Source organism: Maylandia zebra, linkage group LG15 (assembly GCF_041146795.1).
Source record: "Maylandia zebra isolate NMK-2024a linkage group LG15, Mzebra_GT3a, whole genome shotgun sequence".
NCBI classification, from domain to species: domain Eukaryota; kingdom Metazoa; phylum Chordata; class Actinopteri; order Cichliformes; family Cichlidae; genus Maylandia; species Maylandia zebra.
The window spans coordinates 18694916-18712197 of record NC_135181.1 but is presented as its reverse complement, the minus strand read 5'-3'; the positions used below and the strand labels follow the sequence as shown (position 1 = coordinate 18712197).

Genomic DNA, 17282 nt, shown 5'->3' with positions numbered 1-17282 from the left:
TCCCCAAATGAATGCATTTAAATTCCAGTGGCAATGTGATGCAGTTTGTGCTGCTGTAGCTTTTACAGCTGGGCTGGGGTTGCTGTTTTTGTACACAGCTGTACAAAGAATGAGAAATGATCCCAACAAGGAATCTAGTTGTAGTCTTGAACAGAGATGAGGTCTGCAAAATCTCACAGGGCCGTCAGTATCCCACATCCCACAGACTCATTAAAGGCCTTATTTTGGGATTATGCTCCACAGGTGGCTTCAACATGCCGAACTACTCAAAACTGTTTACCTTTAACCTGCAAAATTGACTCCACTGTTCAGAAAACTGAGATTTTGGCATCTTACAGGAGGAAAAGGGAGGGTGTTCAGTTTGAGGTACGTCTATCAGCTAGCATGTACGATTCAAGCTGCCACTAACTAGGTGTTTAATGTGTGTGTTGCAGTATGTAAACAAAACCTAAAGTCATATAACTGTACGTCTTGAGACTAGAATGAGAATATGTAACTCTGAACTGGACTGAAACTTTTAACCACATTTAATAGTGTTTGACAATACACTTAAAAATAACTACACTGTTTTAGGTTGGGTATGAGTTATCCACTGTAAGATGAGCCCAGTGATTTGATCTTATATTTAAAATTTTTTAGATTGTCCTATTTTATGGGGACTATTCTTCACTGGAGTTTTATTTTCACATTCTGTAGTGCAGAAAATGAAGAATAAAATAAACCTAAAAATGTTAGATTTCAGCCAAAAAATGTATAAATTTAATTATTTTACTTCACATAGCATTTGTTTTTAGCATATGTTCCCATACGCACATGCATACAGTAACTTACTGCTGCATTTTCTTTAGTCACTTCCCTGTTAAACCCAGTTAAGCACCCTCTGATGGCAACAAATACGAACTTCAACAAATTCAGGGTTGCAAAGTCAGAAAACTGTCTTTTTTTTTTTTATTTATTTTTGAAAGCTCTCAGGTAGGGTCGCCACTGGGATGAAAACTATGTACACTTGTCTTTCTTTTGGGACAGCAAAAAAACATAACTAAAAACACATTTGAGCAGAAAGTTGCTTCAGGTGATTTCAACTTCTGTTCGTCTTGAGAGAAGTCAAATGTTTTAATATTTCAATATATTTTTCCACAGTGCTAAATTATACAGTAGAGCTATTTATGAAAAATGAAAACATTTTTATACATTTTTTAGATTCAAAGGATAACACAGCCATTTGAGCATGCCTGAGGAGCTTCTCTTACAAACCTGTTAGCATGGCTGAAATCTCTTTAGCAAATCACTGAAGATCTGATTAGTGCCTTGCTTTGATAATTCTGTATCTGTAAACTCAGTCACAATGCTGCAGTTTTCTAAGCCTATCAGGATTAACATCTACAAGGTTAGGAATAACACATGGGTGCTTCCTTTAGTAGCAGTGTAACTTTAATATAGGGGAGTCAAACAATGCATAAATTTCTTCTTTTTCCATTCGCTGAATATGTTTTGTCGCTTGGCAATCATGAAAGTCTGCCCTTTCTGGCCGATTCATATGAGAAGAAGGAATTTAAATGCAGCTAAAATTGAAATCTTCCTCTACTTGATGGCGATAACAATACATCATGCTTGGTGTGCTTGTAAAACATGTTTTGTTTTTTTACATTCTTTATTCATCCCGGTTTCCACTGTTCTTAAATTTCCCAACGCAACAAATTTACAGAAAAATAAAATTCTCTCATAAAAGGAAAACAAAACCAGTGCAGAACAACAGTGGTCACCAGTAAGTCCATGATAACTACATTCAGAGATCTTTCCTACACGCAGTGAGAGAAAAGCACCAGAAAAAAGAAAAAAAGAAAAAGGAACTGATATGTGATGAAGAGTCGAACAAAAACTCACCAAAAGATGACCAAGTGCATTTCCCGCTTTAAAAAAAAAAAAAAAAAAAAAACCCTGACTTTTCTTAGTGTTGTGATTTTTTCTTTAAAAGTGAGTTATACAAAAAATGAAAATCCACATATTTAGTGCTTTGGTTGACCAATATGAGTGACATTTAAAAAAAAATAAAAATAAAAAGCAGCAGTGGACCCCAACGAGGACCTGCCCAGAGGGCGGGGGTGGGAGGGAGAGGGAAAAAAGATATTTACATCAACTGTATACAACATAATTTATAAATACATTTTAGATATAAATTAGAAAAATAAAAACAAAAATCTACTGTAGTTCAATCATCAACTGCTACTTATTAAATGCCTGTTTGATTATTAACCCCCTTTATATTTAACCAAAAATAAAGGCACAGCAATAATTAGAGCAATATTTCCCCCTGCAACATTTCTAAGAGTCATAACACTAATTTCCCCACTGCAAACATTAAAATATAAATTAAAATGTATTATTTTTTTTAACCACTGAATAAAACTCCCGCACAAACAGCATCTACACTAGCATCACATGTTACAACTTATTAAATAAATTAAGGCTTTAAAAAGGGAGAGAGCGCCCCGATTTTGTTTTATTTTCCTCTTCTTCCTGCTTTCCTTTCCTCTTATGAGATTTATGCAGCATATGTCACACTTTAAAAATGGATGCATTTCTGGAAAACATGCCAGGAGAAGGAGAATGATACTGGAGTAGCTGGCCCAGCTCTGACAAAAATCCACCTACCAGCACCTCTGAAACCCACTGGGTTACAGTTCAGGTCCAGAGATGTAGTTATTACTTTAACGGGTTAGAAAAACATTCACAGTGCAGATTCTCAGCCTTAATTTGAGAGTATTTAAAATAGTATTGGAGGTGGTGTTCAGGAATTACAGATCTTTACTCTGTAACATCGATGACGTCGGGTGTGGATGTTTAATGATGGCGTTAGTCACATTTGTGCACCTGAAAATAGGGCTGCAGTGAGAAAAGAGAAAAAAAAAAAAAAAAAAAAAGTCTGGCTAATGTTAACTAAAGCTAAAATGGGGCACTTTAAACTTAAAAAAGTTTTCTAACTTTTCATTTTATTGAATTTTCTTTTCACCAGTTACAAAACAAGCAGCTGTTGCTAGGTTAGGATCTAACAAAGCCTTAGACTCAAGTCACTCTTCTTTTATCCAACTGAGTGGCATCCCAAATATGACAAGAACCTACATCAATCAGCCACAACATTAACACCATCTGGTGAAGATGTGTCAAAGTAACGTCCAAACAGAAAAGCATAGTATCAACACCTGACTGGTTTTAATTTTTTGTCCCTGGTTTTGTACCTGGTTAGTGCATTTACCACCTCCCTCAATTCAATAAACGGTATCCCACCATGTAAGCTCTATTGACAGATACCTCGCAGCTATTCTCTTTGTGTGTGGATGCCTATCAGTACTCTGAGGTGCATTCCTGCTTGCGGCCATAACCGGTGCAAATACACCGAAGTAGCCTGTGCTGTACATGAACACAACAGGACATGACACAGACCGTTTACTGCGTGCATCTTAAAGTGTGTGTGTGTGTGTGTGTGTGTGTGTGTGTGTGTGTGTGTGTGTGTGTGTGTGTGTGTGTGTGTGTGTGTGTGTGTGTCTAGAGAGAGAGATCGAGAGAGCGCACTGTGTGAATGTAGGTTGTAGTGTAACAGTGCTTTATAAATAAAGTTGTGTGTCTAGCAAGAACCTCCCTCAGGTAACCAGGGTGCAGTGTGTTAATCCTGAGCCTCAGTGGTGCTGACAGGCAGGTTTTAAGTTTGGACAGAGCTGTTTTTAGAGTTTAAGCTCAGCTAACCGAATGATGGCCAGCTTCCTATGTAGCTCTGTTTGTCATCCTCCGACTCGTGGTAAGAAATCAAAGAATGACATTTCTTAAAGTGTTGAATTGTTCCTTTAGGTTGCGACTGTGGTTTTGTTGTTTGCTTTTAAAATAAACAGTCTGTTAATGTGACCAAACAAACATACTTCCTATGTTTCAAATGTGATGCCACTGAAAACCCCCTGCGTCTACTCATTATGTACAAGCGTGTCATCGGGCCTTGAGTGCTATACGTAGACCAGGTCTCGTCCCTGTAACGCCGAGGAGCTGGCGGCCTCTTGTGTGGCGCCCGCCGAGTCGGCCTCGTCCTCGTAGCCCTCGTACTCGATGGGCTTGGGGCAGCTGTACGGATGGCCGTTGTCGTCAAAGAAGCGCCGGAAGGTAAACTCGTAGAAGGCGTGCTCGGGGTGCTTTCCGTTGCGGAACCAACAGTTTAGCGTGTCGTTATGGCTGTCCTCGTCGTCGCCGTCGCTGCTCCACATTTTATCCGGGTCCACTGGATCGAAGTTGGAGGTGTCCGTGGAGTGGGCGATGGTGGGGATGTATGGTGCCACCTGCTGTCTGAGGTCGCTGGAGAAATCGATGCTTCTGAAGAAAGGATGGGCTTTGATTTCATCCGCGCCGTTCTTACCGAGGCGGTCCTCAGGGCCGCGGCACAGTTTAACGATGAGATCCGATGCCTCTGCGCTGAGCTTGGCCTGCGGGGGAATGTGCAGCGTGCTCTTCCAGTTTATCACCTAGTTCCAAAATTGAAAAACAACATGAAGCAAACAATGACCTGTGTAGATGCTTAGCATTTCACTGCAACTGCCTCGCATACCTTTAGCTGCGTCTCCAGGGGTGTGGTTGCTAAGAAAGGAGGCTGTCCAACAACCATTTCATACAAGATCACTCCTACACTCCACCAATCACAGAGCTGGGTGTATCCTGAAGAGGATTAAAGGAAATTTCACAACAATTTGGGGAGGATTCAGATCTGAAATACAGCTTTTATTTACACACACACACACACACACACACACACACACACGATTTTTTTTTTTTTTGAGAGACACTTTTATTCTACTCAATGTGTAATATAAATGGGGGTGGGGGAGCCAAAATAGTGTTTATTTCTATCCTGTAAAGCAACTTTTCTTTTTGTAACTTAACTCTTTTACTGATGGCTATTCAAAGGCAGCACACCTTTTTTTTTTTTTTTAGCTCTGTGGTTTAATCACTGATCAGCTGTTTAAATAATAATCTGCAGACTAAAACAAGTTAAACTTTACAGAATGAATCATAATTCATTCTGTAAACTTGTGTATAAATACACATAGCATCAAAGGGTGCGGTAGACCTTCTTATTGTCACAGACAGGATGATAAAATATACATTTGTTCTCACCTGTCGTGCAAGTGTTTATTTCCAGCAACTCTGTTACAGTGAGAGCTAATACACAGAACAGCGCATGAATTCATGAGAGAGAAAAGATGACCAGAGAGCTCGACAAAGAGACGGCAGAGGCACTAAAAAAAAAAACAAAAAACAAAAAAAAACAAAACGCTATGCAGCCGTTACACGTAAACTCACGATGAGACTCCACTTTACTCAAACAGCAGCTGGAAGTGGCCATTGGTACCCCTCGGCCTCCTGGCAGATGCACCCATGGTGTGAATTTCAAAAGTCCTACATCGGCTTGTTCTCAAGTTATTGCATTCATTTTCAGAAAACTTGACCTCTGACCTCTAACCCCGTGGTCTGGGTCACTGATCTGAAGTCAGCTGAGATTATTAGTAGAAATGCTTGTGGTATCAATTTCAAAATCCTAGGAAACTTCCTTCTGGAGTCATCGAATTCACAAACTTGGGTGACGACAATACCCTATATGTCATCCCTAATAGAGCTATATGTAGCCAACAATAATAGAAGCCTTCAAAAAAAACAAAAAACAAACAAACATTACATCAAAAATGTTGCCTGGATGCTACACTCTACCTGTTCGAAGCAGCACTTCTGGTGCGATATAGTTGGGTGTCCCCACGAGCGAATGGGCCAGACAACGCTGGTGCTGCCGGGCCTTTCTCCTTTCCAGAGGCTTCAGGCGGTCTGTACAGCGGCAGTTGGCTGGATCCTCCCATTCCTTACTGAAGTCCATGCTGTCCTGCCTCACGTGGTCCCCTGAAGAGAGGGTATGTGAACACAGTGATTTTTCTACTTTTTATATGTCAGCAGGTCAGATTGTTTTAGGCTCTGAACAGAAAGATTTTGATGACAATCATTAAAAGAAAGCTGAAAGATGCTATTCAGAACTTTCTGGTTTTCCCCTTTCTTTTAAATGACAGTCTGAGAGCTTAGTTTAAGACATGGGTGGGGGAACTCCCTGCAGGTTTCAGACCTCACCCTGGGTCAACACACCTGAATCAAATGATTAGCTCATTACCAGGCCTCTGGAGAACTTCAAGACATGTTGAGGAGGTAAGTTATCCATTTAAATCAGCTGTGTTCAAGGACACATCTAAAACCTGCAGGACACCAGCACTTGAAGCCTGGATTTCCCCACCCCTGGTTTAACAGGGTTACTTGTACATATGTACTTGGTTAATTTTTTGTCTGTTTTGTTTCAAATGCCTTGGTATTTCTTTGTGAAGCACTTTGTGATGTTTGTCTTGAAATGTGTTATACAAGTAAAAAGTTACTTAAATACATTGGGGCATTATATGAAATGACTGTGATGTTTAATATGACTATATCACTGTAGCAGTATGAATGTGGCATGACATGTCTACTATAAGCATGTAAAATTAAAATAAACTCTCACCGCTCTGGTAATACTTCGAGTCGTGGGTCCAGCGGAAACCAGTGCAAAGACCGAAGTCTGTCAGCTTTATGTGACCGTCTCTGTCTATGAGGATGTTGTCAGGCTTGATGTCTCGGTGGATGAAGCCCATCTTGTGGACGCTCTCCACAGCGCAGGTGAGCTCTGCGATGTAAAACTGAGCCAGCTCTTCTTTAAAGATGCCGAGTCTGATGAGAAGGCTCATCATGTCCCCTCCGGGGATGTACTCCATAACGAAGTACAGGTTGTCCTTATCTTGGAAAGAGTAGTAGAGACGCACTACCCACTCATTGTCGGCCTCTGCCAGAATGTCCCTCTCAGCCTTGACGTGAGCCACCTGGTTTCTCAGGAGCACGTCCTTCTTGCGGAGAGTCTTCATGGCGTACAGCGCTCCTGTGTCCTCTTTTCTGGCCAAGCAGACCTCGCCGAAGGCGCCGATGCCGAGGGTCTTGATCCGTTTGAACATGCACTTGTCCATCTTAGCTCGTTTTAACCGAATGTAGTTAGATTCCTTTTGACAGAGCATCATACGCATCTGCTCCTGGGCTTCTGAAGACAAACCCACCTGAACACATGGCAAAAGGAATAGTTATATAGAATGAATGAATATAAAATAAATAAACTACGAAAAACTGTAAGCATCAAGAGAAAGGGGACAAAAGAAAATGAAGGAAACCAGTGCAACATATCAAAATGCAATTGTGGTGATTACCAGAGTTAATCATTTTATTCCAAAGCAGAAATTCACAAGCAGTAAAGTGAAGGCTATGGGATAGCATGCATTTTATTCAGCTATAGGAGGCCATCTTGCTTTCATCAGAAGACACATTCAAAACACAAACACCAGATTCCCAATAATGTCACATGCCAGCAGAAATACCTTTACCTTTTAGATCAGCTGTTAGTGACAGCGAGGAGGGAAAAAAAGAAGAAAGAACAGCTGAGAAAAAACAGAACTGCATGAAAAAGATCAGAGACAAAGTCACAGGAGGACAAGAAGAAATAAAAAGTAGGAAAACAGTAAAAAGATGGAAGAATTGAGCAGCAACTGTTGTGAAAATGCTTCCACTGATGTTCTCACCCTTTGCATCTCATTTTCCAGTTGCTTCCTTCTGTGAATCCGCTGCTGGTGGTTCTTCAGGATGTTCTCTATGTGTTGCTCCATGAAGAACTTGAAGGCCTGTGGGGAATACAAATTGACTCTTCCCGACTCCCCTCTCCGCTCTTCGTCTTTCTTGTTGCGTCGGACCGGAACAGGCGATGTAGTGATTTGCTTCCTGTCCTCCTCTCTTGCTGCTCCACCCTCTGGGCTTTCTGATGGTTTTTCCCTCGAGCCGTCCCCCCGGCCGCTGCTCTCCTCATCAGCAGGATCCTCTCTGCCTGCACTGAGCCTGTTGGCCCCTGTGTCATACCCTGGTGGGCTGGGTGCAGCCTGCTGTTGGAGGAGGTGCTTAGGGTAAGGGGGAGGAGGTCCGTGATAGTCAGGTGCTTCAGATACGACCTGCGGGACTGTACCTGCGGGTTCTAGGTAGGCAGGCGCAGCAGGAGGTGGTGCAACGTGCGGTTTCCATGGAGGATGTGTTGGAGCGACAGCAGTGTGCAGTTTGGCTTTCTGAACATGGGTGCTTTTCACCGGCAGAAGAATGGGAGTCGGTATGATGGCAGTGACTGTGGTGGCAGAGGGCTGTGAGCTGGTCGGGTGAGTAGATCCGGTGTTCAAAGAATTGGAGCGGACTGGCATATTATGTTGCCATGATGGAGAGCGGTCCTGGTTGCTGCCGTTGCCGGAGGAAGGTTGGGGCTGGCTGGACCTGGACTGAGGAAGACCAGAAAAGTACAACTCATGGTTGTGGCTTTTCCGGCTGGGAACCATCATGGACTGAGGGATATTCCCTCCATTGTGGTAAGAAGGCGAGGATGCAGGTCCTCCTGTCTGCTGATCAGTGGGACTGTGCCGGCTACTCTGGTTGACCGGGTACGGAGGAGGGGGATGTCTGCTGCCCCCTGTCACGTAGTCTGGCTGAGAGGAGCCACTCTGAGTCCAGCTAGGGGGAAAGGTGAACTTATTACCCCCAGAGCTTGGCATTATGATGGGCTGGTGGCCCATGGGCACTGGGCTGATCCCACGTTGATTCTGAGGTGCTGCGCTGTACCCATCAGGCCACGGCCCCTGGGGTACTGGAGAAATGCGTGGCACAAGGTAATCCATGTTTCCAGAGTACCGCTTTGTTGATGGGTTGCTGTCCCAGGATGACGCACAAGGCATGCCACCGCGGTTTGGTGGAGGTGTGACCCTCTGGTTGTTTGTAGGGTGGCCCTGTGGGAAGGCAGGAGGCGGTCCAGGGCTGTCGGATCGGTACATCATTCCTTCCTTAGAGCCCTTCCAGCTCGACCTCCTCAGGACAGCCGGCTGGATGTGAGAAGACTCTACAGACAGACACACTAAAGTTAAAGTCAAGCTGAAGGAAGAAAAAAGAAAGGATGACTGAAAACACGAAATTACTTTCAGAATCTCACAGCCTAAATAATTCAAAACAAAAAGGCCATCTAACACTAAACTTTCATAAGAGCAACTGTAAAACTCATCTTCTCAGTTGAAAAGGCAAAATTTTAATGCACACATATACTACTGGTAATATCTATACTGCTTCTGTGTTGTCAGTCCTTTTTTTGATCATACCGTCAGGAAAAGCCACTTCTCTCAGCCCATTTGAGGCATCTGAACCTTGCCTCAGTCACCTAACCAGATACTTTAACAATTTCAACAAATTATTCTGCTGCCTCAGATTCTCTTAGAGTGGATGGTTGACTTCCAAGTGGCTCTTTACCTTGCTTAACTGCGTGCTGCCTTTCTCCCTCAATGAACTCTTATGTCCCCTTTCAATTGATGGGTCACACCTTCAAAATGCCCTCAATTTCATAACTGTGTGAATGAACCTGGGAATCCTTTTGACACAAGTTTTATAAAGGATTTGTATTAAACATTTGTCAGTGACTCACACGCATCCTTTACTCCAGGGCATGGTGGATAAAGACTTGTAACTTGCATAAAGGAGAACTTTTAGGGTTTGCTTTTTGTAATAACTAGGCAATACAGACGCCCTATAAACTGCTTAGGTTACTAAACAAAGACAATATTTTCATCCTTAAAATGTGTCACAACCACCACTCAGAATAAAAACCAAAAACCTTCCAGTCAACTTTTTCCATTCAGTGATGCAGTGACTCATGCTGTGTGTCAACAGCATAGTTATTTCTTAAAGCAAATGTCCCAAATCCCTCAAACAATACTGAGGCTGGATGGATGATAAAACAGGAGAAGCAACATATAATCCCAGAGGACTGACATACCTGGGGGTTTGAGGCCTGCAGAGCTGGGGTTGGAAACAACCTTACCCATGTAGTCTGTAGCCGGCCCTACACCGTGACTGATGCTTGGCTTAAGAGGGAAAAAGAAATTGAACACAAAAAAATTAGAACTGAGCAATTAAAGAGGAATAAGACACAAATTGGCCTACAGTGACATCTTTAATTCACTGTTTTGTTCTGTCCAAAAGTTGAATAGCAATCTATAAACAAACACAGAAAATCCTCCTGTACTGATACTACAGAGACAAGAACAAAGGCAAAAAAAACATAAGAGCAAAGACTTGTGTTGACTGATGATGAGGTGGAACTAAAACCACAGACTGGGAGTAGTTGGAAAGAGAACATGGTGACATATTAGATCTGCATCTAGAGCATTTCCAGAGTAAGTTGTGGAAATGGAATGACTACCATGAAAAAAAAAAGAAAAAAAAAAAGTTCTTCATTTCTAACTTGTGCCAAGTCACACAACCGGCAGCATTTTCAGGCACCTGTCCTTAACTTTGAGTAATCCTACTAACACAAAAACAACAAGCAGACAAACAGAACCAGTCACACAACCTCTTTAACTCCAGGGCTTATTAATTATGGCAAAAATCATAATCACAGGTGCTTTAGTTAATACTGACATCACAAATAGTAGTTTTATGTCAGTTATCTTATTTTAATGGCCTGTGAAAGCCAAAATTGTAGCTTAAATTAACAAATTTACATTAACTATGACATACTTTGACTAAAGCACTACATACCAAATTCATATCTGGATTGCACGCACTTACTCAAAACAAGTTGTAAATGCCAACTGAGAAACAAATTCTTTACCCTGAACTGTACAAGCTTGTAATTCCACTTTGCATGCCTCTCATTTTCTAAATAATTCCACTCAAAACAATCTGTTCCCAGCGATTACCCTCAATTACAGAGACATGCACAGAACGCCATACCTCCACAATCATTCAAAACAACCCCTAACGATATCTAAAAACATTCCTCACCTCCTCGAGCCCTGCAAAACGGGGTTCTCGCTGCAAGCCTGAAGTGTTGGGCTCATTTTTAAAAGGCATGAGGGCCTCGCGGATCTCCTGTAAGGTTTTGTGGTGAGGGTTTTTGGGGTTGTTGCTGCGCCCCAGTTGCCTTGAATCCTCTTGGAGCATCTTCCCTTGTGCACCAGTGTCCACTTTAGGTGGGTCTGACGGTTTCGACAGGTTGCGCAGGCTGTTCCGTATTTCCTGCAGCATCTGTTGGCTGTTGCCACTGTAGTTCGTGACGGGAAACGTTTTGGGTCTCCTCTGCCGGTATCCTTCGGGTTTCTCCCCTCTTTTCATGTACGAGCATGTAGGATGACGATGAAGAGGGATGAAGAGGATTTCACCAGTCCAGAGTTGAAGTGATAGCACAGGATCTTGGATGTCTGAGCTCACATCTGCATGCTGCAGCTGGGAAAATATAGAGTGGATGTTATCCTTGAGAATGTGAGTGTAGTACTTTACAGATAAACATAAAATATGGGAATTAGTAGTAGCCAATAGCTGAAACAGAACTGGATCTCGTTGCTTTTTATTTTGTTTACAAGCTAAACTATGGTGTATAAAACTTAAACCTTCAGACGAAACAGTTTTCCATTATAAATCAATAACTCACCCACTTGCTAGCGCTGTTAGCACTGTTCGCTAACAGAGTGCTGCTCTAACGCGAATGATCCTGCGTCAGGTACTAACATAAAATGCCAAATACATCCGACAAATTCGCCATTAAAATCACAACTACCTAACGATCCGTAAGCTTCAGCCATCGTAAGTTTTCTCTGCGTTAAATCCAACAGCTCAGCAGTGCCTCCGCGGCCTGTGTGCTAAAGGCATCCATTTGCTTCTAGGCTAATTCAACAACAGGATGCGAACTAGCCTGTTAGCTCGAAGCACAACTAACAACAGTTAAACAACTTACCAGAACCCTCAGCTGCCGTTTTTCCGCCACAATTTCCTTCTTTAAATGGGTAAAGACTATTGCTTGACGTTCCTCGGTGACAAGGACGCAGTTTTACTCAAAACGTCTTTGTTGTGTCGTGCTGGCTAGTCGTGTAGGATTCCTGGGATGTCTGAATGACAAGTACAACAGCTCCAAGCTATAAATAAAGCTAACGAAGAATACTTCCGTTTTCCAAAATAAAATTTCGTTAACGTAAAAGAGCTTTTTTTTCTTCAATTGAGTTTAATTTCCCAGTGTATGGAAGTTCGTTTAAACCACTGAAGAAAAAAGCCTGTAAGTCAAAATTTCGCGTTATTATCTTGAAATTTAGATTTAATAACTTGACTTATTGATTACTGACGCCAAATTTCGATACTTATCAATAGATTAAAATTTTTAGATACGCAACTCGAAATTCTGAGATAATCACTCCAAATATCATGGCATTATCTATTTATTTATTATAACTAAGTAATTATTTATCGATTTTGCTTTTTGTTTGTTTCTTTTAGGTTTAGTACGTTTTTATTGGCTTGGGTATTCGTTTGAGGTTTCCTTTTATTTTAGCACAGGGGTACTTGACATGGGAAAGATTTAAGATGGCCTGAAAACCCATTGCAATACACACACAACATTCTGCAAATAAATTTTGGAGCCATGTAAAAATAGTTTTAGTAACCCTTAATTTAGGAGTGTTAAATATAGTGAGCCAGCAAAAGACAACCGAGTCTACTGGACACCTTTGGAAGATGTGAAGGAGGGCATACATTTCGGACTTAACTATATTTTCATAAATTTTAAATACATATTTGAGTAGGAACTTTAACTTTTAAAGCAGGCCTGGAAATAGCCCTGGGAAAACAGTAATCTAGATGCTGAGATAGAGCTGAAGTTGATCTTCTAAGAAGGTAATGAAAAGATGAGTGATTAACTTTCAATTTCTGTATTTATTAATAAATGGAAAAGAGAGAAAACAGCTCAAATGAGTCTTGAAACATTTCTATTAAGTATTTTTATTTTATAACTGTATTAAACATCATCTGTACAAAAACCATTGTTGGGTTGAACTATTCTGCCCGTGATGAAAAAGACAAATAAACAAATAAAGCTAACAGTCCAGTATTTTACACCTCCTGTATGACCCTCAAGCTGACACCAAATGAACATCTTCATCCACATCCACTCTGAGGCACTAACATCGCTTTTAAACCGGGACCTGTCTGTTGACAAAAATAGCCTCTCCATCAGTGCCGCACACGAGACACGGACCGAGCACGTCCAGGCTGTTGACAGACAGCGTCTGGCTGGGCAGCATGTGAGTCGTCTCCAGGCGGCCTTTGCTGGAGTCTCCACTTAGCCAGGCGCTGATCAGGGGCTGCTTTCCTCCGGCTGGAGCCATTGCACTGCGGGAGACCATGCTGCTGTTTCTGCCCCCTAAAAATACAAAAACACTTATTACATTATGAACATAGAGGAATTAATACTATACTATATTTTATTGAGGAATAGTTTCCCAAGGAAATTTACAGGCCAACTTGTTAACTCCTGGCTGATTGAGTGTGAGACAGTGAACAGTACTAGGTGTAACTCTTGCCATTTTTACAGGTGTTCCACAAGGATCTATTCTTGGTCCTCTTTTATTTGCTCTGTACATAAACGACAAAGCAAAATGGGATGTCTACCAGCCTAAAGGTTGATGGTTCAGTCCCTGGCTACTCCAGTTTGCATGCTGAAGTATCCTTGGGCAAGATACCGAACCGTGAATTGCCCCCGATGTACCAATTGGAGTGTGTGTGTGTGCACAAATATTAGACAAGGTGCTTAGGTATAGGAAAAAGGCACATGTATGGATGTGTCTGTGTGATTCAAAAAGTCATTCTGAAGGAAATTAAATTAGTTGGAAAATAGTGTAAAAACAATCATATTTATGCCATAAAACTGACTTGCCTTGTAAGAAGGAAGGCATGTCTGAATGGGAGGATGTCTCCCAGTGCAGCAGCGAGCCATCCTCTGAACATGTGAACAGGTGATCTGGGTTGGTTGGGTGGAAGTGGACCTCCCACACTGTCAGGAAAACCAAAGACATACGTATGAAACCATTATTTACACGCACAACATCTTTTAAATTTCAGTTTTAATACATCTTCCCACAATAAGCCGACTTTACTTTCAGCTGTGTGTGCCTCCATCAGTGAGAAGGGTGTGTTGCCTTGTCTCACATCCCACACACAGAGCATGCCATCCTGGCCTCCTGTGGCCACGATGTGCTGCTGGTTCGGATGTCTGTCCACGCAGTGTAAAGGAACTCGATCCCCTGACCTGGATGAACAGAAACCAACTCATCAGACTTGCTTATAATTGAAATAAACAGGAAGGAGAAAACAAAAAACTTTTAAGAATGCATTTTTTAGAGCTCTTACAGGGACAGAATCTGTGACGGTGAGTTGCTTTGCTGTCTGAAGTCCCACAGTTTGAGCTGACCGATTGAGTTCACCGTCAAAATCTCTGTGGTCCTCAGATAAGTCACCGCATGGATTGTGCTGCTGTCGGCATTCTCTATCAAAGGTTAAACAGTCCAAGAAAGATCTTAGTTTCAACTTGTTTCACACAACTTAAAAATAACTCTGCTTCTTGAGCTCACCGATGACTCGAACCACTCCCTCCTGGTCAGCTCTGAAGACGACGATCCTGCCATCTTCACCCACTGTAACAATCTCCGGGCTGCTGCAGACGACGCCGGTGCAGGGGGCGTTGTCACAGGGATAACGATGTGCTCTCGCCCAGAGCTGAGACACTGAAATGGTCTGTAGGCAAGAGAATTGAAATGAAGTGAATCCAATGAATCCAATCCCACTGAGCAGTCTCTCATTCCCCTCCTGAATAAGGCTTCACTAAAACCTATTATAATTTAGTTTGATGACACGGCGGAGGTTCTCACCATATGTAAGGAGTTATAGCTGTACCACTGTAGTTTCTTGGTTGAATCTTTGTGTTTAGTATTTTACACACAAATGTCTGGTTGCATACTTTTATTGTGAAGACGCTGACGAAAGTCTACACTTTGTTATCTCTAGTCAAGGGTTAAGAGTGAGGTCCAGTTCAGTTTCCTGGTCTATTCTGGTTCGTTACAACATATTCCTGTTTTGCACAAGACTGACTTTAAAGATCATTACAAAGCAATTATACAACAGTTTTAATTTCCTGATATTTTAGTTTAAATATATTTCGTTTAAAAATAAAAGCTCAGAGTAGAATCACTGCTGCTTTGTGTCGATCTGATCAGGATCATTTCGGAGGTTTTCGCGGCACGCACGACCGGGAGGGGACCCTGGGATAGACCCAAAACCCGCGGGCCGCTTTGTTAGGTACACCTGTTCAAGCGCTCGCTACAACAAAAAGATTTAACCTGCCAGTCGCATGGCTGCAACTCAGTGCATGTATGTAATCATGGTCACGACGACCTCCTGAAGTTCAAACTGATTATCAGAAAGGGAAAGAAAGGTGATTTAAGTTACTTTAACATGGCGTGGTTGTCATGGTGTCAGACAGGCTAGTTTGAATATTTCAGAAACTGCTGGTCTACTGGCATTTTCCTACACAACCATCTCTAGGGTTTAAAGAGTATGGTCTTAAAAAGATAAAATGTCCAGTGAATTACTGTCAGCTGAAGACAGGAAACCGAGGCTACAGTACACATGGGCTCAACAAAACTGGGCAACAGAGGACTGGGAAAAACATCACCTATTCTGATGAGTCTCAATTTTGGCTGCAGCATGCACAAGTTAAGGTCAGAATTTGGTGTAAAGAATGCAAAAGCAGACAGAGCCATCCTTCCTTGTATCAACAGGTCAAGCTGCTGGCTGAGTAATGGTCTCCAAAGTCACCAGATCTCAACTCAATGATACAAGAGAATTAGATCATGGATGGCCAGCTTGGAGTCAGCAAGGTGTGTATTAACAAATAGACTATTAAGTGTATCCCACCTGCACCAGGAGTACCTCAGGATCCACTAAGAGGAACTCAAAAGCACTGGTAGAGAAGAACACATTTGAAATAACATGCTTAGCATGTTTCCTCCACTATCCAATATTGGATCATTTGAAGATGATGGATGGATTGGCTTTCTTCAATCTGGAGAACAAAGGTCATATCAAGCTCAACACGAGGCATCCATAAAACATGACATACAGCACCTGGCTGTTCTGGTGGTGTCGAAAGATGGTGACGGCTCCTGTTGATGATGCTGTGACTATTCTGTCCTGGTCCAAAAACTGCAAATACATGAAGGAAAACGGATCAGCCTTATTGTTGAAGTTGTTAGTTCCACAAATGGGAAGGATAAGACTAAATGTTCTGCAAAAATAAAAAGGTATTTTTATATACATGAGCGTGGTTTTAGTAAGACTAAGACATCACAATAAAAGCCTAAAACAGTGATTTGAGTGCAAAGTAAAAAATAAAACGATTCACAACACCACAGCAGTTTTTAGACCTGGCTAATGAGCTACACATCGCAGTGAGTGGCTTACCTGGAGGTCAAGAACATCTCCATCATGCTTGTGTTCACATAAAAGCTGCGGGTCTCCTTCAAACCCATCTTCCATACCAGTGCTTAAATTACTCCCAATGGACCAAATAGAAATCCTGTTGTCCTGTGTGAGACACATTTGAGCTGGCTAAGTTAAATTTGAACACGTCTTAGTCATTATAGATAACTGGCACGTATCAGTAAGTATCCTACTGTCTCCGTGAATTTGGAAAAATACCTGCCTTACTGTTGGAAAAAAAATGTTCATCTATTACATTTATGTGGAGAAAGATGGCCGATATGTCACATTGTTGTTTATTACATGTCTTAAATTGTACTCTTATCGTCACAGCGTTTACAAGTCAGCCAAAGAGCAAAACACTTAAAATTCCGTTATTTTGCAAAGAAGTTTGGCGGGAGGTCCATTTTTTTTAAAGTGTCAACATGCCAACCTCGTTGTCCCATGAGCCCGTCGCAAAGATTTCTGGCAGTTGCAGATCCGAATGTGACACTGGCCGCCATTTCGTTTTGCTGATTTTCTGGGATACGTATTTAGCGTTTATACTCTCCATGGAACCAGATTCCTGCGTAAAATTAACGATCAACTACTGATGTTAGCTTAGCAATCATGGGTAAAACCAGAGCAAGGTACGCGCCTGCTGTCAAAGAACTAATTGACCGGAGAACTGCTACTCTTTGTATATCCGGTCTCATAGGGGGCGCTGGCGAGATGTTTCAGAACAAATGGGGCTCTAAGAAGCTCTAAATAAAAATGTAAATTTCGTTGGGTAAGCATTTTTCTTCTGGCAGACTTCATCATATTAGAGAGGATTAAAATGA

The 17282-nt window shown here is 41.9% G+C and overlaps 2 protein-coding genes across 3 annotated transcripts; both read right to left on the bottom strand.

Moving 5' to 3' along the window:
- Positions 1 to 1067: 1067 nt before the first annotated feature.
- On the bottom strand, positions 1068 to 12219 carry lats1 (large tumor suppressor kinase 1). Of its 2 annotated transcripts, XM_076874051.1 has the most exons (9): positions 11894 to 12203; positions 10945 to 11385; positions 9935 to 10022; positions 8454 to 9010; positions 7665 to 8423; positions 6566 to 7148; positions 5743 to 5925; positions 4586 to 4692; positions 1068 to 4502 (listed from the first exon to the last, which is right to left on the bottom strand). In XM_076874051.1, the coding sequence occupies exons 2-9, from the start codon at positions 11272 to 11274 to the stop codon at positions 3993 to 3995; spliced, it is 3117 nt and encodes a 1038-aa protein (XP_076730166.1). In that variant the 5' UTR covers positions 11275 to 11385; positions 11894 to 12203; the 3' UTR covers positions 1068 to 3992. The 2 variants fall into 2 exon arrangements, with proteins under 2 accessions (XP_076730166.1, XP_004550656.2); XM_004550599.4 differs by having other exon boundaries at positions 7665 to 9010; positions 11894 to 12219.
- A 622-nt stretch (positions 12220 to 12841) lies between these two features.
- On the bottom strand, positions 12842 to 17131 carry nup43 (nucleoporin 43). Its single transcript, XM_004550598.4, has 8 exons — positions 16895 to 17131; positions 16444 to 16566; positions 16108 to 16185; positions 14556 to 14718; positions 14335 to 14470; positions 14082 to 14233; positions 13862 to 13978; positions 12842 to 13348 (listed from the first exon to the last, which is right to left on the bottom strand). Exons 1-8 carry the CDS (start codon positions 17012 to 17014, stop codon positions 13119 to 13121), a joined length of 1119 nt encoding a protein of 372 aa, XP_004550655.1. The 5' UTR covers positions 17015 to 17131; the 3' UTR covers positions 12842 to 13118.
- Between the last annotated feature and the right edge of the window lie 151 nt (positions 17132 to 17282).